Source organism: Dasypus novemcinctus, chromosome 11 (genome assembly GCF_030445035.2).
Source record: "Dasypus novemcinctus isolate mDasNov1 chromosome 11, mDasNov1.1.hap2, whole genome shotgun sequence".
In the NCBI taxonomy this organism is placed as follows: domain Eukaryota; kingdom Metazoa; phylum Chordata; class Mammalia; order Cingulata; family Dasypodidae; genus Dasypus; species Dasypus novemcinctus.
Window position 1 is genome coordinate 19,871,555 of NC_080683.1, and position 17,998 is coordinate 19,889,552.

At 34.7% G+C, this 17,998-nt stretch overlaps 1 protein-coding gene across 6 annotated transcripts in view; it reads left to right on the top strand.

The window, feature by feature from the left end:
* The window catches only part of CD2AP (CD2 associated protein), a 181,888-nt gene that overhangs the window by 120,607 nt on the left and 43,283 nt on the right, over positions 1-17,998 (top strand). For 4 of the 6 annotated variants that reach the window (XM_058306855.2, XM_004452795.5, XM_058306856.2 and 1 more), the window contains 3 exons: positions 13,752-13,939; positions 16,077-16,155; positions 16,578-16,672. In XM_058306855.2, the coding sequence (XP_058162838.1) occupies positions 13,752-13,939; positions 16,077-16,155; positions 16,578-16,672 (362 nt within the window). The remainder of the gene's footprint in view (positions 1-13,751; positions 13,940-16,076; positions 16,156-16,577; positions 16,673-17,998) is intronic. The other 2 variants (XM_012523058.4, XM_071218503.1) reach the window with 1 other exon arrangement.

Genomic DNA, 17,998 nt, shown 5'->3' on the forward strand with positions numbered 1-17,998 from the left:
AAAACCCCAGCAAATTAAACAAAAAAAGCCAACCAGAAAAAAATGACAAAAAGAGCACATAGTTCTCCAAGTTTTAAGAGAATGTGACTTATGCCTTATGATTTAAAGAATTGGTGTCGATTGTAATAGCCTCTGTCCATAATTGGCATTTTGACAATCTTTTTAGTCAGTAAAAGAATGTATGTCTATTAGTTACAAAAAGTATGATAGCCTGTACATTGTAAAATGTTATCTTTTGCTTAAAATATCATATTGACTGTATTTGGTTATTTTCCTCCTTATATACGCCTTTAAATTTAGTAGTGATTTTAAAAATTAACAAACAAAAATAAATGGTATGGCATTCTTAGTTTGACCAGTTAAGTCCTACCTATTATTGCTAAGAAGATAATGCTGACTTTAAACAGTAGGTGGACAATATTATCTGAGCTTTTACAGGAAATTTTTTTTTAATGTCCTCAGTTTTTATTGAAGAACCGTAGGCTAAAAGTTATAAGAAAGCTGCTATTGTTTTGGCTCTAGGAATCTGGTGAATTCATAATCTAACCCCAAAATAAGTTTCTTTCAGTATAAATTTCAGGAAAAATTGCTCTAAGGGAGTGGTATATTTCAATTTTTATAATGAATTATCTCCTTTTTCATTTTATCACATATACTTAACTCTTCATTTTACTTAAAGTGTCCTTTTTAAAAATATATACTTTAGTACAGAAGTTGTGAATTTATAAAACAATCATTCACATGTGAGGAATTTTCATACAGGAACCCTTCACCAACACAGCACACCATTGTGGAACATTTGTTACAGATTATGAGATAATATCTTCAGACTATTAGCACTAACTATATGGTCTGTAGCATACATTTGGCATGTTTTTTTCATACCTCCCTACTATTAACATAGTATATCTTTGGCATTGATACAGGAATATTCCAGTAGTACTGTTAACTATAGTCCCTAGGTTACATTAATTGTATTTTTCCACCCTGCAATAGTGACATATATCCTCTCTAGTTCATAGAAGGACAGAATTGCATTTGTACTATTAACCACAGTTCTTACCCACCTCTGGATTCACTGTGTTACTCAGTCCTACAATATTTAAAGTGTCTTTTTTGTTAGCATTCAAATTTTGCTTGTTTGCTAAGTAGGAATTTGCATTAAAAATTTCCCCTTGTTCTATAAAGCCAGTGACTCTGTACAGTGGTATCTTCTTCCCTTTTTTTTTTTTTCCTATCTGGTTATGTCCTTATCTTTTTGATGTGTTGCTTCACCATGCAGGGGCATGGCCCTCACTGTGATATGTGATAGTCTGAGACGGCTCTTTTCTTTTCCTTCCAGGAGGTTCTGTGGATTGAACGCGGGTCCTCCATATGGTATGCGGGAGCTCAGTTGCTTGAGTCACAGCGGCTTCCCTCTTCTTCCCTTTTATAAATTATCAAATTATCTCCCTACATTAAGCAAAAAATGTTTTCTGTTACTATGCTCTTCAGTCACCACTTATGCCCTATTTTTTAAGACCCATCTATCAGGTAAAGAGGAGTTCTCTGTTTTCCAGAGAGATTGATGCTAATTTGTATGGTTCTTTTTCATCTTGTCTCTTTAATTTACACTCATTCTTATGGTAGTATCTTGGTAATCTTATCCAGTCTCATGACTTTAATTATATTTAAATTCCCCAGTGTTATGGATTGAATTGTATCTCCAGAAAGATGTTCATGTTCTAATCCCTTGTCCAGTAAATGTTATCCTATTTGGAAATAGCCAGCCAGTTTGTGGTACTTTGTTATTACGTGGTACTTTGTTATTATGCAGCCTGTGCTGCATAATAGGATTCATAAATCCTACTGTCTATCAAAACCTCCATTTAGATGTCTAACAGGCATCAAAAGATGTCCAAACTGATCTTCTGCCTTTTTCTCTACAAACAAATCGGTGTTATTTAGTCTTCCCCATCTTAGTTAATGGCAGTTCTGTCTTTTTATATATCAAAATCTTTAGATTTATCCTTTAATCTTCTTTCTTTTTTTTATAACACTCTTGAGTCATTAACAAATATTGTCATCTACTTAAAAAATATACAGAAAATGTTTCCACCTTTACTTCTGTTTCTCTGTTATAAGCTGTCATCTCCTGCACACTTAATTGCAATAGCCTATTATTTGCTGTTACCACCTGTATTAGGGTTCTCAAAGGAAGTATTATTGACAGAAGATATCTGTAAATAGTATGAGATTTTGTAAAATTGTCTGACGACTGTGGGGATGCACAAGTCCAAATTCTGTAGGGCAGGCTGCAAATCAGTGGCTCTGATGAATGTCCTTGATGAGTTCCCCAGGAGACACTGGCTGTCCAAAGTAGAGATGGGAATTCTCTCTCTGAATGCTGAAATCATTCCTCTTTAAGGCCTTCAGCTGATTGGATGAACTATCACTCGCTGCTGACAGCATTCTCCTCAGTTGATTGTAGATGTAACCAGCCATCTCTGCAGTCAACTCATTGATGATTGAAGTCCATGAAATGCCCTTGTATTACCATTAGCCCTGTGCTTGCTTGACCAAACAGCTGGGCACCATTGCCTGGCTGACACATTCGCCTAACCATCACACCTCTCTACTGAATGTTCTTAACATAGCAACCAGTAGTCTAGTAGTGACCACCTTCCTGAAGGTACACATTTCAGTTAGAGTGAAAACCAAAGTCTTTTAAATGGCTACAGAGCCCTCCATGATCAGGCACCCCCATGTGCCTCCCCACCCCCATCCCCAACCTCTCCTACCTTATTTCCTATTCATCTCTTTCATTTGCTCATATTGGTCTCCTTACTGTTGTTTCTTAAAGATGTCAGGAACATTCAGGCCTCATGGCCTTTGTACTTCCTTTTACCTTTGCCTAGAATGCTTTCCTTCCTGAGATCTTTATGGCTTTTGCCTAGTTTTTAGAACTTTGAGCATCTGTTACCATTCTTTATTTACTTAGTGTGTGTCCCTCCCCTTGTTAGAATATATGCTTTGTTTTGTTCACTGCTGTATACCCAGTACCTAGAACAGAACTTTTCAAATACCTTGTCAGGTTAAATATTCATTACTTTTGAGGGGTCTAGTATCACCCTCACTTTAAGGGTGAAGAAATTGGAATTCCTGAAATTACTTTAATCACAATTAGACTTGCATTCTTTCGTTTCCTTTGGTCTTTTTACACTATGCTATTTAACTTATGGGGTAGAGTAGATATCAGGTAGTTCAAAGAATTGTAACTCATTTCTTTGCCTATTATCTTCATCCGCTTTTCTTTTGGTCTTATATTCATGCAGTTTCTTTTGTTTTCTTTTAATGAAGTTTCAGTAGAGTGAGAATTGGGAATACCGTGACTTCATTTCCATGGTATTCCCAAATCTAAAAATTAACAGTAAAAGCCAATGAAGGGAAATTCTAAATGCAAATATTACTGTTTAGCTAATTAAACATCTATGTATTTATTCTTTCAATATATTGAGTGCTAGTTGTTGAACTTATTTTGAAAGTTTCTGGTCACATGATGACCAACATAGGCATGATTCCTTCCTTTTCATTGAAGCTTTTGGTCCTTTGGGAATGGAGAGAATATTAAACAAGTGATTATAATTCAGCATGGGAGAAGTATTTATGACAAAGTTCAGGATGCTATAGATATGTGAGAGGGCTAACCAAACTTGGCAGGGTATGAAGGAATGTGCTCTAGAGGAAGTTACAGATTAATTGAGATTCCAAAATGAGTAAGAAATCCCGATCTAAGTAAATTTGTGGTAGGAAGTGAAGAAAAAGTATAGTAATTGAAAAGTCCTGAAAGAGATTTGTTCAGAGGGATTATAGAGGCTGTAATTGGATGTGGTAAATGATGAGGCTGAAGAAATTATTGGGACAGGCTTAAAAATTTTAATAAAGGCAAGCAGAATCCTTAGCAGGATTTCAGGTGGAGTAATGAAATGATCAGATTGTCTTTTAGATAGATTGCTTTGGTTTCAGTGTGCAGAGTAGATGCTTTGTGGAGAGTGGATTGGAGAAGTGTAAAATGGAGTAGAAAAGAATAAGACTAGGGTGGCAAGGCCAGTTGAGATGTTTTAATAATTTAGGTGGAAAGAGTATTGGAATAAATTGAGGAATGATGATGGGGATAGAAAGAAGTAGATAGAATGCAGGTTGTGGTGCTTTGAAGCTGTATGTACCCCAGAAAAACATGTTCTTAAATCTAATCCGGTCCAGTGGATGTGAACTGATTGTAATTAGGACATTCTGATGAGGTTACATAAGGTGTCACCCAACCCAGTCAGGATGGGTCTTTTTAAAATTTTTTAACCCTCCCCATCGCCTCCGTTCATTAGGCGGCTCCGGGAACTCATCCTGGGACTTTCCGGAGTGTGAGAGAGGCAATTACTCTCGTGCGCCACCTCAGCTCCCCTGTTCTGCTACATCTTCTTATTTTCTCTCCTCGTGTCTCTTGTTGCGTCATCTTGATATGTCATCTTGCTGCATCATCTCTCTCGTCAGCCGCACTCCTGCGCATAGTGGTTTTCCCGCATGAGGTGGCGTTCCCACGCAGGGTGGCACTATTGCGTGGGGCTGCATTCCCGCATGGGCTGGCACTCTGCATAGGCCAGCTTGCTGCGTGGGCTAGCTTGCCCTCACCAGGAGGCCCTGGGCATCAAACCCTGGACCTCTTTATTGTAGATGGGAGTTGAGCCATATCCGTTTCCCTTAGGTTGGGTCTTAATCCTATTACTGAAAGCCTTTACAAGCAGAATGACATAGAGAGGGAGAAAGAGAGAGGGAGCGCACCACAGGAAGCAAGAAATTGAACATGGATGGAACCTGGAAGAGAAGAGAGAGACTGGAAGATACCACCATGTACATTGCATTGTGTCAGGCAGTAGCCAGTAGCCAGCCCCAGATTGTCACAGTCTTTGGAATGAAAGCATCACCTTGATGATGCCTTGATTTGGACTTCCCAGCCTCAAACCATGAGCAAATAAATTTCCATTGTTTAGTCTGACCCATTTCATGGTATTTGCTTGAGCTGCCCAGGAAATTCAAGCAGGAGCTATGTAGATGGTAAAAAGAATAGTACCCAGTAATCATGGGATATAGGGGAATGATTAAAAAGAGTAATTGAGGATGGCTGCCAGGTTTTTAGCTTGGTAAACTGTGTAGACGGAGATGTTATTTACAGAGATAGGGATAAATTTGGGGAGAGGATGATGAATTCAAGTTTGGACATGTTGAGCTTGAGTCCTGAGGGTTGTGAGGGAATCCAAGTGGAGATATTTGATGTTTACTTGCATATATGTTTTTTTGTTGTTGTTAGTTTTCAATGAGGTTATGTTAAAAAAAAAAAAGTGTTAGGGAAGTTGTGGGTTTATAGACAATCATACATAAAATATAGAATTCCCATTTACTACACTTTTCATTGGTGTGGTACATTTTTTACAAATGACGAAAGCACGTCTTTATAACTGTACTCTTACCTATAGTCAGTGGTTTAATTTCGGGTTCACTGTGTAGTGCAGTTCCATGGATTTAAAAAAAAAATTTTATTACCATATATACAGCCTACCGTTATCCCCTTTCAGCACCATGTTCAGATATATATTTCAGTGCTGTTAATTACATTTGCAATGTTGTGCTACCCTCACCACCAGCCATTTCCAAAACCTTTCCATCATTCCAAATAGGAACCTTATACATTTTCAGCCTTAACTTTCCATTCCCTATCCCAACTTTACCCCTGGTAATAATATTCTAGATTTTGACCCTAGGTGTTTGCTTATTCTAATTGTTTCGTGTCAGTGAGATCACACTGTAGTTGTTCTTTTGTGTCTGCCTTATTTCACTCAACAATATGTCTTCAAGGTTCATCCATGTTGTCCCATGTATAAGAGAACTTTATTCCTTTTTAATGCTGAATAATATTACATTCTGTATATGTACTAAATTTTATTTATCCATTCATTGGTTGATGGACACTTGGGTTGCTTCTATCTTTTGGCAATTGTGAATAATGCAGCTGTGAACATTGGTGTGCAAATATGTGTTTGAGTCCCTGCTTTCAATTCTTTTGGGTATTCCTCGTCGTGGGATTGCTGGGTCATACGATAATTCTGTACTTAGTTTCTGAGAAACTACCACAGTCTTCCACAGTGCCTGCACCATTTTACATTGTCAACAGGAATTAAATGACAGTTTCTGTTTCTCTGTATCCTCTTTAATACCTGTAATTTTTCATTTTTTAGTAGTAGCCATTTAATGGGTATCTTATGACATTTTCATTTCCCTGATAGCTGGTATTTCATATTCTTTGGCCATTTGTATATCTTCTTTGGAGAGAGATCTATTCCAGTCTTTTGCCCATTTCTTAATTGCGTTGTTCTTTGGTTGTTAAGCTGAAGTATTACTTTATATATTGTGAATATTAAACCTTTATCAGGAATATGGTTTTCAAATATTTTTTCCCTCTGTGTAAGTTTTCATTTTAAAGTCCTTTGAGTTACAAAAGAAAGGTTTTTAATTTTACTGAAGTCCTGTTTATTTTTTCTTTTGTTGCTTGTGCTATGGGTATAAACTCTAAAAAACCATTACTTAACACAATGCCCTGAAAATGCTTCTCTATGTTTTCTTTTAGAAGTTTGTTAGTTCTGGCTCTTATATTTAGATAGTTAATCCGTCTTGCATTGAGATCCAGTTTTCCCATTTGTTGAAGAGACTATTCTTTCCCAGTTGAACATGCTGTGCCCTTTTGAAAAATTAGTTGGCTATAAGTGTGAGGGCTGATTTCTGAACTCTCAATTCTCTTCCATTTGTCTATATATTTGTCCTTTCTTGCCAGTGTCATGTTGTTTTGATTACTGTGGCTTTGTAATAAGATTTAATATCTGGAAGTGTGAGTCCTCCAAGTTCATTCTATTTCTCTAGATGTCTTTGTTTATCTGTCCTTTTACATCCTTGGTTAGATTTATCCCATGATATTTTATTCTTTTAGTTGCAATTGTAAATGGAATTTTATCCTTGATTTCTTCCAGTTGTTCATTGCTTGTATATGGAGACACTATTAATTTTTGTGTGATCTCATACCCCGCAACTTTGCTGAATTAATTACCTCTCGGTGCCTTGTTGTGTTTCTTTTCTGGATTTTATATATAAGATCATTTCATCTGCAAATAGGGAAAGTTTAAATTTTTTTCAAATGGGTGCCTTTTACTTCTATTTCTTGCCTAATTGTACTGGCAAGATCTTCTAATACAGTGTTAAATAACAGTTGTGACAGTCAGCATCCTTGTTTTCTTCTTGATCAAGAGGGAAAGCTCTCAGCTTTTATCACGAAGTGTAGTATATTAACTGTGTGTGCTTTTTTTTTTTTAAGATTTATTTTTAAATTTATTTCTTTTCCCTACCCCCTCCCCCATTGTCTGCTCTGTGTTCATTCGCTTTCGCTTTGTGTTCTTCTGTGTCCACTTGCCTTCTTGTCAGCAGCACTGGGAATCTGTGTTTTCTTTTTGTTGTGTCGGTTCTCATGCGTGTGGTGCCCCACTCCTGGGTAGGCTGCATTTTTTTCTGCTTGGGGCAGTTCTCCTTAAGGGGCACACTCCTTGCACATGGGGCCTACCTACACAGGGACATCCCTGCGTGACAGGGCACTCCATAAGCGCATCAGCACTGCACGTGGGCCAGCTCACTACATGGGTCAGGAGGCTCTGGGTTTGAACCCTGGATCTCCTGTGTGGTACGCAGACACTCTATCAGTTGAGCCAAATCTGCTTCCCTGTGTCTTTTCATACATGCTGTTTATGATGTTGAGGAAGTTTCCTTCTATATTCGTAGTGTCCTAAGTGTTTTTATCAAGAAGTGGTGCTGGATTTTGTCAGTTCCCTTTTCTGTGTCAATTTGAGATAACCATGTGATTTTTTCCCTTCATTCTGTAAATATGGTATATATTCCATTAATTGATTTTCTCATGTTTTTTTTTTTTTAAGATTTATTTATTTATTTCTCTCCCCAAATATGGTATATTCCATTAATTGATTTTCTCATTTTTTTTTTAAGATTTATTTATTTATTTCTCTCCCCTCCCCCACCCCGGTTGTCTGTTCTCTGTGTCTATTTTGCTGCGTCTTTGTCCGCTTCTGTTGTCAGCAGCACAGCAATCTGTGTTTCCTTTTGGTGCGTAATCTTGTTGTGTCAGCTCTCCGTGTGTGCAGCACCATTCCTGGGCAGGCTCTACTTTTCTTTTGCACTGGGCGGCTCTCCTTATGGGGTGCACTCCTTGCGCGTGGGGCTCCCCTACACGGGGACACCCCTGCATGGCACTGCGTGGCACGGCACTCCTTGCGCACATCAGCACTGTGCATGGGCCAGCTCCACACGGGTCAAGGAGGCCGGGGTTTGAACCACGGACCTTCCATGTGGTAGACGGACGCCCTAACCACTGGGCCAAGTGCGCCGCCGATTTTTTCATGTTGACCCACCTTGCATACCACAGGTAAATCCCACTTGGTCATGGTGTATAATTCTTTCACTGTGTTGTTGGATTCAATATGCTAGTAGTTTGTTGAAGATTTTTGCATCTATATTCATCAGAAATGTTTGTAATTTTTTTTTCTTGTAGTATTTTTATTTGGCTTTGCTATGAGAGTGATCTTGGCCTTAGAGAGAGAATTTCAGTATTTTGGAAGTCTTTGAGCAGAACTAGAGTTAAGTCTTAGAATGTTTTATAAAATTCACCAATGAAGCCATCTGGTTCTGGGCTTTTGTTTGGAGGCTTTTGATGAAGGATTTAGTCTCTTTACATTCTTACTCATTTGTTGGGATCTTCGATTTCATCTTGAATCAATGTAGGTAGTTTGTATGTTTCTAAGAATTTGTCCATTTCATCTAGGTTATCTAATTTATTGGCCTACAGTTGTTCATAATATCTACTTATAGCCCTTTTTATTTTAGTAGGGTTGTTAGTAATGATCCCTTTTCATTTCTGATTTTTATTATTTGTGTCATCTTTTTTTCTTTGTCGGTTTTGCCTGAAGGTTTTCAATTTTATTGATCTTCAAAGAACCAACCTTTTTTAAAATTTTCTTAAGTATTTTTTTTCTTTTTCTTTCTCTATTTCATTTATCTCTGCTATAATCTTTATTCCCTCTGCTTACTTTGGTTTTAGTTTGCTCTTTTTTCCTAGTTCTTAACAGTTTTGCACTTAAAGTGTCTGAATTGTAGCCTTTATTCTTTTTTAATGTATACTTTTAGTCCTATAAATTTTCTCAGCACTGTCTTTGCTGCATCCCATAAGATTTGGTATGTTTGCTGGCATTTTCATTTGTCTCAAGATGTTTCCTAATTTTACTTGTGATCTCCTCTTTAACCCATTGGTTGCTTAAGATTATGTTGTTTAATGTCCACATGTTCATGAATTTTCCATTTCTCCCTCTGTTACTGATTTCCATCTTCATTCCGTTGTGTCTAGAGACAAGAGATCATGTAATTTCAATATTTTTAAATTATTCAGATTTCTTTTGTGACCTAATATATTTTCTAGCATGGAAAAGGATCCATGTGCCCTAGAGAGGACTGTATATTCTCTTCTATTGAGTGAAGTGTTCTATACATGTCTTTTATGTCTTGTTACTTTAGAGTATTGTTCAAGTCTTCTATTTCCTTAATGATCTTCTATCTTGATTTTCTATCCATTACTGAAAGTGGTGTATTGAAGTCTTCTGATATTAATGTAGAACTGTGTATTTTGTCCTTCCAAATTTGTCAATATTTGCTTCATATATTTTGGTGTCTCCTGTTAGGGTCATATGTATATTGTTATATTGTCTTGTTGACTTGACACCTTTATCAATATATAATGGCTGTCTTTGTCCCTTGTAACTGTTTTTGACTTAACGTCTATTTTATCTAATATTAGTATAGCTATCTCAGCTATACTAATATACCCCTTTCATGGTATATTTTTCACATCTTTTCACTTTCAACGTACTTGTGTATTTGAATTTAATGTGAGTCTCTTGGGAAAAAATATAGTTGGGTTATACTTTTTTATCAATTCTGCCAACCTTTGCCTTTTTACTGTAGAGTTTATTCCATTTGATGCCTTTACTAGTAGAATGTTACGGGTATTTGTAGGTTGTTGTTTCTAACCAAATGCTCTTTTTAAGGATCATTTTTAGGAATTAAGGAAAACTGATGTTAAGGCGTTTAAAATACACACTTGTTTTCAGAAAATGTAGAGACATCTTAAAAATCTTTGAATGATGGTGAAACATAACCCTTTCTAGAGTAAAAAGAGGAGGGATTTATTCTAGCATCTTTAGTAGGTTCCAAGTCCTTCTACTGGGTTTACCTGTTTCATCTTGTTAAGTAAATATTCTGCATATTTTTCTTCACTCAGTGCAGGTCACATATGTTTTCATTTGTTTCTTTTGACAAGTAATTATATTTTGGAACTCTTGGGTGTTTTTAAGTCACATTATATGTACATACAAGCTCTCAATTCAGTTTCGTTTTGTTTTTTAAGATTTTTTAAAAAAATTTATTTCTCTCCCCTTACCACCCCTACCCAGTTTTCTGTTCTCTGTGTCTATTTGCTGCGTGTTCTTTTGTCCGCTTCTGTTGTTAGCAGCATGAGAATCTGTTTCTTTTTGTTGCATCATCTTGTTGTGTCAGCTTTCCTTCTGTGCAGCACCATTCCTGAGCAGGCTGCGCTTTCTTTCGCACTGGGCGGCTCTCCTTACGGGGTGCACTCCTTGCGTGTGGGGCTCCCTTACGTGGGGACACCACTGAGTGGCAGGGCACTCCTTGCGCGCATCAGCACTGTGCATGGGCCAGCTCCACACGGGTCAAGGAGGCCTGGGGTTTGAACCACGGACCTCCCATGTGGTAGATGGATGCCCTAACCACTGGGCCAAGTCTGCTTCCCCAGAATAGGTTTTCTGAGCATGGTGACATTATTTTAGAAACAGAAAGGTATTTGGAAAATCCTCAGATGTTTGGAAAGTAAACAACACTAAATAACTGTGGGTTAGAGAAGAAATCATAATGGAACTTATAATGTTTTTTGAAATGAATTAAAGAAAACACAGCATATCAATTTGTGGAATGCAGGTAAAGTAACACTTAGGGAAATTTACAGCTTTAAATGCTATTATCAGGAAAGAAGACAAAATTCAATAATCTAAGCTTATATTGTAAGCTAGAAAAAGAAGAGCAAATTAAACTTAAACTTGAAATAAGTAGAAATAACACCAGGAACTTATGAAATAAGAAACATACCAACAATCAAGAAAATCAACAAATCCAAGTTTTTTTAAAAGATAAAACAATTGATAAACACCTAACAAGAGTCATTAAAGAAGAAAGAGAAACAAATTGCCCACATCAGAAATGAATGAAGGCATATTACTACAGATCCTGCAGACATTAAAAGGGTTATAAGGAAATATTATGCTGATAAATTTGACAACTTAGATGAGTTGTAAAATTTCTTGAAAAGTACAACTTATCAAAACTGACATAGAAGAAACAGTAATTCTGAATAGCCTTTATCAACGAAATGCAATTTATTATTAAAAAAATCTTCACACACAGAAAATTCTCTGCCCTGGTTACTTAATTGGTGAATTCTGTCAAGCATTTAATCTTAAACAGGTTATTTTAGTTTTCTTAGGCATGTATGACTTTGATATCAAAATCTGATGAAGTCATTATAAGGAAAGGAATTATATACCGTTATTTCTCATGAACATACACGTATTACTCCTTAACAAAGTATTAACAGATTAAATCCAGCAAAATATGGAAAGATTAATATATATCATGACTGGGTTTATCCCAGGTATGTAGGACTATATTTTAAAAATTCAATATAATCCATCACATTAACAACTTAAAGGAGAAAAACCCATTGATGAGAAAAGCATTTGACATATTCAGACTCATTTATGATTAAAAACTCTTCTTAATAGAAGTAGAAGGGAACATTTTAAAGTGGTTAAACCTAATCCACAAAAACCTGCAGCTAACATCTTAATGGTATATAATAATATATCTATACATGGAATACAACTCAGCAATTAAAAAAAAGAATGAGATGTAGATACACAGGAAAGCATGGATGACTCTCATGTATGTTCTACTCACCAAAAGTAGTAGACAAAAAGACTGTATGATTCAGTTTATTTGAAACTCTAATAAAGGGCAAGTTCATAGTGACTAATTGCAGATCAGAGGTGTCCTGATGCTGGGGCAGGAGGGATTGGCTGGGATAGCATACAAGCATCCTATTTGAGTTGACAGAAATGTTTCGTATTTTGCTTGTTGTAGTTACATGGTACATAAATTTATCAAATTAATAAACTGTCCACTTAAAATGAATTTATTTTATTGTATGTAAACATTCCCTCAAAGCTGATTTGAAAATTGAAATTACGTGTGTGTACATGCACGTGTGCACACACACACACATTTTCTCCTCTGTCTTCCATGTGGTTAAACTCATATTCAAAGAAGTTAGGTCAGTGTACTTGTTAGTATTGTATTTCTTAAGTCCATGAAAGTTGTTTCTTTAATTCACTACTAAAATATTCTTAGACCTGTGGTTGGAGGCTTTCTGGTTATGAGAAACATTATATTAAAATATATAAGATTGTGCTTTGGCTGTCATCTGTAACTCAATTCAAGTATTAGCTCTGTTTACTACCTGTATGATCTTGGGAAAGGTTGATAACATTTTTATGCCCCAGTTCACTCATCTTTAAAATGAGGAGTAATAATGTTTAATGTTAAGCTGATGGTGGTTATGAATATTAGATAATTCTTGCTCAATGCTTAGCAAAGTGCATGGCATAGAGTAATTGCTGAATAAATGGTAGTTTCTATTTTAGTATCATCCCTATTATTATTGTTGTTGTTTTACTTAAACAGACTCTTACTTTAATGAATTAATATCATATTTTCTCCCAGTCTTCACCTCCGATCTGAAATTTTTTTTACACTTTCTTAGATTATTTATTATAGTACTTTATTGCTTAATTCTTTTAGATCACAGGCCTTTAGAGAATCTGCTAAAAACTGAAGCCTTTTACCCAGAAAAATGTGCTTATAAAATACACAATTTTCCATTGGGATCTTCAAGTACTCATTGATGCTATAAATAAGAATCCATCCAAGAATGTAAAAATGACTATTTTGCTCATATAATATTAAACTTTGTTTAAAAATTATTTAAATTTTTTAGCTGCTTTAAAATTAGATTTACTTCATCTCCTTAAATTAAAGTGAAAGGTCTTGTCTTGATCTATTGACTTTTTAAAAATGAAATTGTTAATATTCCCAGTTTTTACATTTAGAAACTTACCCCAGCTTTAATCACATTTGTACTATATAAACTTCCAAAATTATTTTCCTTTATCTCTTTAATATTTCATTCTTGCATTATGGTACCTTTGGCCAACAGTCCTATTTTGATGTGTTCTTATGGATTATAATAGGATTTCCTGGATTGCTTAATTAATATTTTATTGCTAATATCTAAAACTCTATAGTTTTAAACAACAAAAAACTAATATAAAATGAACTTTATACTTTGGGTACTTTGGTGCACAGTCATTTAATCCATTGTTTTTATTCTGTAGATTTGGTCAGGAGGTATAGAAAGTAGACATTATGGAAGGATTTGTCAACATTTCCTTAATTTAGATATCTTTGTTCAAAAACAAATTATTTTTTAGAGACATTTTTGGCTGGGCCTACCTCACCTTTACCCTCTCTGGGAAATGGGAATGAAACTGCACCTGGACCAGTTGCACAACCAAAGAAAATTCGAGGAATTGGATTTGGAGATATTTTTAAAGAAGGCTCTGTGAAACTAAGAAGAAGAATATCCAGTAATGAAACAGAAGAGAAAAAAACAGAAAAGGTAGTAATGATGAACTTTACTTAGTTTAACTCTCCTATTCCCTCATTAAGTATTGTTTAAATGTAAAAGTCAATTTACATTAATGTTACATTTTCATTTTTTTTAGATGAGTAATTAAAGACCAAGAATGTGAGGAACTTTTTTCTTCAGATTTATTGTAATTCCTTTAATGTTTATGTTTGAATCTCATGAAACACGTGTGTTCTCTGGCAAATACAGCATAAACTTTCCTTGGCAGAAGTTTTAGAATTTTAGTTATTGTATTATTTTTAAAAATAGGGGAAAAAAAAAAACTTTTTCCCCACTCTTGAGCTGATTATATATTTTTTTCTGAATTTGAAGTAGACCTAAAATGGGCCATTTTAAAGTGGTTTTGCTTAATTTCCTATGGATTGTCAGCATTGGTTTAAATTTATTCAACTCCTTTTCTGAATGTATAGAGAATTTTATTTTCCATTAGCATTTCACTTTCATTATGAAATAAATCACAATTAATGTACTATAGATGATAAAATCTAATAAGAGGCTTTAAAATAAAGCCATAAGTTTATAGGAAAAATACGTATCATTTATTTAAAAACCTTCTAAAACTTATTTCAAAAACCTTTGAGATTCAGATTGATTACTTACCTCAGGAGACTTTTCCTGTGACTTTTGGGAAATTGTTCCCCTGTACTTCTCATTTGTGTATCTTTATTTAACTCTTACAGATTTAAAGTATTTCATTATTTTCTTAGTTTAGCTACATTTCATTTATTGGACTATGTGACTATATTTTGGTTAGTGAAACATATTCTGAAGTTTTCTTTTGAGGTGGCTGTTTCTGACATTTTTTTTCTTTCTTTTCCACCTTATACATATTTCCTCATGTAAAAGTGAGTAGGGTTCAGGAATGAGTAATTAAATTTTCTTGCCCATCTTCTCCTAGCTCTGATTGTGTCTGGCCTTAAGATTTGGTACCTAATTGACTCTTGGTTTTAAGGAGTTCAGGTAAAGATAGGAATTCTTCTGGTTTTCAGCATTGTTCTGTATAATGGTATAACTGCTAGGAAAACATTCCTCTATTAGGAGGGACATTAAATGAGGTGATCTGGAGCCCCGTCCAACTCTAAAGCTTATGACTATACTGAATAACTTTATTTGATTAATGGTGGTACTAATCTTTGAATCACCATTATAAATATCTACTACTTAGAGTTATTAGTAAGGGTGGTCTCTGGGTCACCCTCCTTGATGGCCTATTGAGGCTTACTGTGGTCACTGATTGGGAATTGATAAAATAGAGAAATATTTGCTATGCTTGTAAGTTTTTAGAATTTGGGAGAAATTAAAGTACCTTGGAAGATAAACAATAATTACAGTGGTAGGTAAGTTAGAGGTATGCTCAAATTTTAACTAATGAAATCTAAGGTCAAGGTAATGTTATTTCTGGAGAGAGAAATCAAGGAATTACAGATGGTGGAGAACTTAACTGTATTCACGTGCAGTGGAAAAAAGTCTGTTGGGCTTCAGTTATAAGGGTTGTAACATTACGATGTTTTCATGCATTTACTGGAATAAAAATAATGACACTTTTTTCTTTTCTAATTCTCTCTCTCATCTAGAGGCAGGTGTTGTTTAAGATCACACTTTCTGGAGTCACATTTTCTAGGTTAAAGTCTGGGCTCCACTACTTCTGCTTACTTCCACTGACTTACTGTTACTGTACCCAAGTTACTTAATGCTTCCTCATCTATAAAAGGGGTGAATAATAGTGCCTATTTTTTGCAGATTGTTGTGAGGGTTAAGTTAAAATGTATGTGAAGTGCTTGGCAGGGATTGGCACATAGTAAGTTTTCAAATGCTATCATTCTGTTTTACTTTACAGATTCTAAAAATAAATCATAATAGTGTATAATAGGCATCAAAGTATGCTTATTATCCTCGCGGTATGGAGTTTTAAAACTTAGTAATTCTGAGCTGTCATTTAAGGAACTTTCAAGATCTTTTTCTTTTTCATTGCTAAGTTTTTTGTCCCTTTACTGACTTTGCTGTAAAGTACCATTGAGAGGAAGCTGGATAACTATAAATGGACAGTTTGTTCAATACTATCTTTATTCTAACTTAAAATAGTTGATGTCATCCTTACCTATTCTAGCCCTTGATCCTACAGTCACTCGGATCCAAAACCCAGAGTGTGGATGTTACAAAAATAGACACCGAAGGCAAAATTAAAGGTAAGGTTTTTTCCTTTTTTTTTTGGTCTTTATTTATTTTTTAATGTTACATTAAAAAAATGAGGTCCCCATATACATCCCCCTCCCCCCTTAAAGGTAAGGTTTTGAATAAAATTTTCATATCAGGAAAAGTAGACGCATACTCAAATATATTATTAGACTTGTGGGCATTTTTCACACTGTACTGCTTGGTTGGATTAATTAAATCCTACCAGAAAAGCACAAGAGCAAACTGTGCCTAGAACATAGTGGGCACTTAGTAAATACTTGGATGAATGATTAAATAAAATTATTGTTTAACTTAATATTTAGTAATTGCTAAAATTTTAAAATTTAGGAAGGATTATAAAATTGAAGTTTAGTAATTATTTGTTCAATGATTCAATTTGTATAAGCTACATTATTTGCATTCTTTATTTCAGCTAAGGAGTACTGTAGAACTTTATATGCCTATGAGGGTACTAATGAAGATGAACTAGCATTTAAAGAGGGGGAGATAATCCATTTGATAAGTAAGGTAAGATATTTCTCAATTTTTTAATGGATCATGTAATTCATAGAAATAATTTAGAAATTTCTTAGATTCCCAATTGAATGTATGCTCAAGAAGAACTGTCACTTTGTCTTGTATGTTTCTGTATCCTGGCATGTAGTAAGTGCTCTGAAAATTCTTTTCTGGGTGCAATCTTATATTGTTTATCTTTGTTATTAGTGGTATATTGGGAATACTTTTTATTGTCATATTTTGTGTTTTTTTTATTCTGTTTTTTCTGTCGTTTACTCCCAACCCTTAGGTTTTTGTTCTCACATCGCTCTTCTCCCCATTCTGGTTTTTTTTATCTACAGTATTTAGTATTTTCTTGTGATATAAAAAGAAAAAGAAAAACAGTAGGAAAACCTAAATGTGCATCAACATGTACTTGGTTATTAAACTCTTTATAATATGGAAAATGATGTAACCCTTTCAAAGAATGGGTAAATTTAGACTTATTTGGAATTAAATTTAAGGCAAAATAAAGAGAAAACCAAGAATTGTTTGTTAGGAGGACAGAACCCTGAAATATGTATTTGTAATATAGGAAAGTTTGTTTTTGGTGTATTTCTGTAGGATAACTTTTGAAAATTTCCTTATTGTTTTAAATGAACTATGTTATCAGATGGTTTAATATATATAATTTTTAATATTTATAATTTGGACTGATGATCCCTAATTTCTCATGGAGGGGAGGGGATTTGGAAGGAATTTTAGAACATCTTGTTAGTTTCTAAAGCACAATGAATAACATGACTTTTTTCTTTTTTTTTTTTAATCAATTTTATTGATACATATTAATAAAACATATATCCATCCAAAATTTACAGTCAGTGGTATGGGTATAACCACATAGTTGTACATTCATCACTTCAGTCATTTTAAGAGCATTTTCATTATTCTAGTAATGATAATAAAAAGCAAACAGAAACATTGACACCTCTCAGTCTTTCTATGCTTCCCCTGCTATATATGACTACTACTCTGTTTCCATCTCTCTAGTTTATTTGTATTTATATTTTGTAAAAACAGTAGTATATGAATATTACCCATTTTTTTTTCATATGAGGTTTCACTATGTTATATAGTCACATGTTACATTTTTTAGCTTTCCTTCCAGAAATATACATGACCTTAGATTTAACTTTGGAATCACTCTCATACTCGTATAATAGCTGTGATAATTACAAATGCTATGATGTGCTCTCACCATTTCCAAAGATGTACAAACAAACTTTTAACCAATTCTGCACAAATTAACCCTCATCTTTCCATTCTCTACCCTCATTCTATTTTCTGGTGACCTGTATT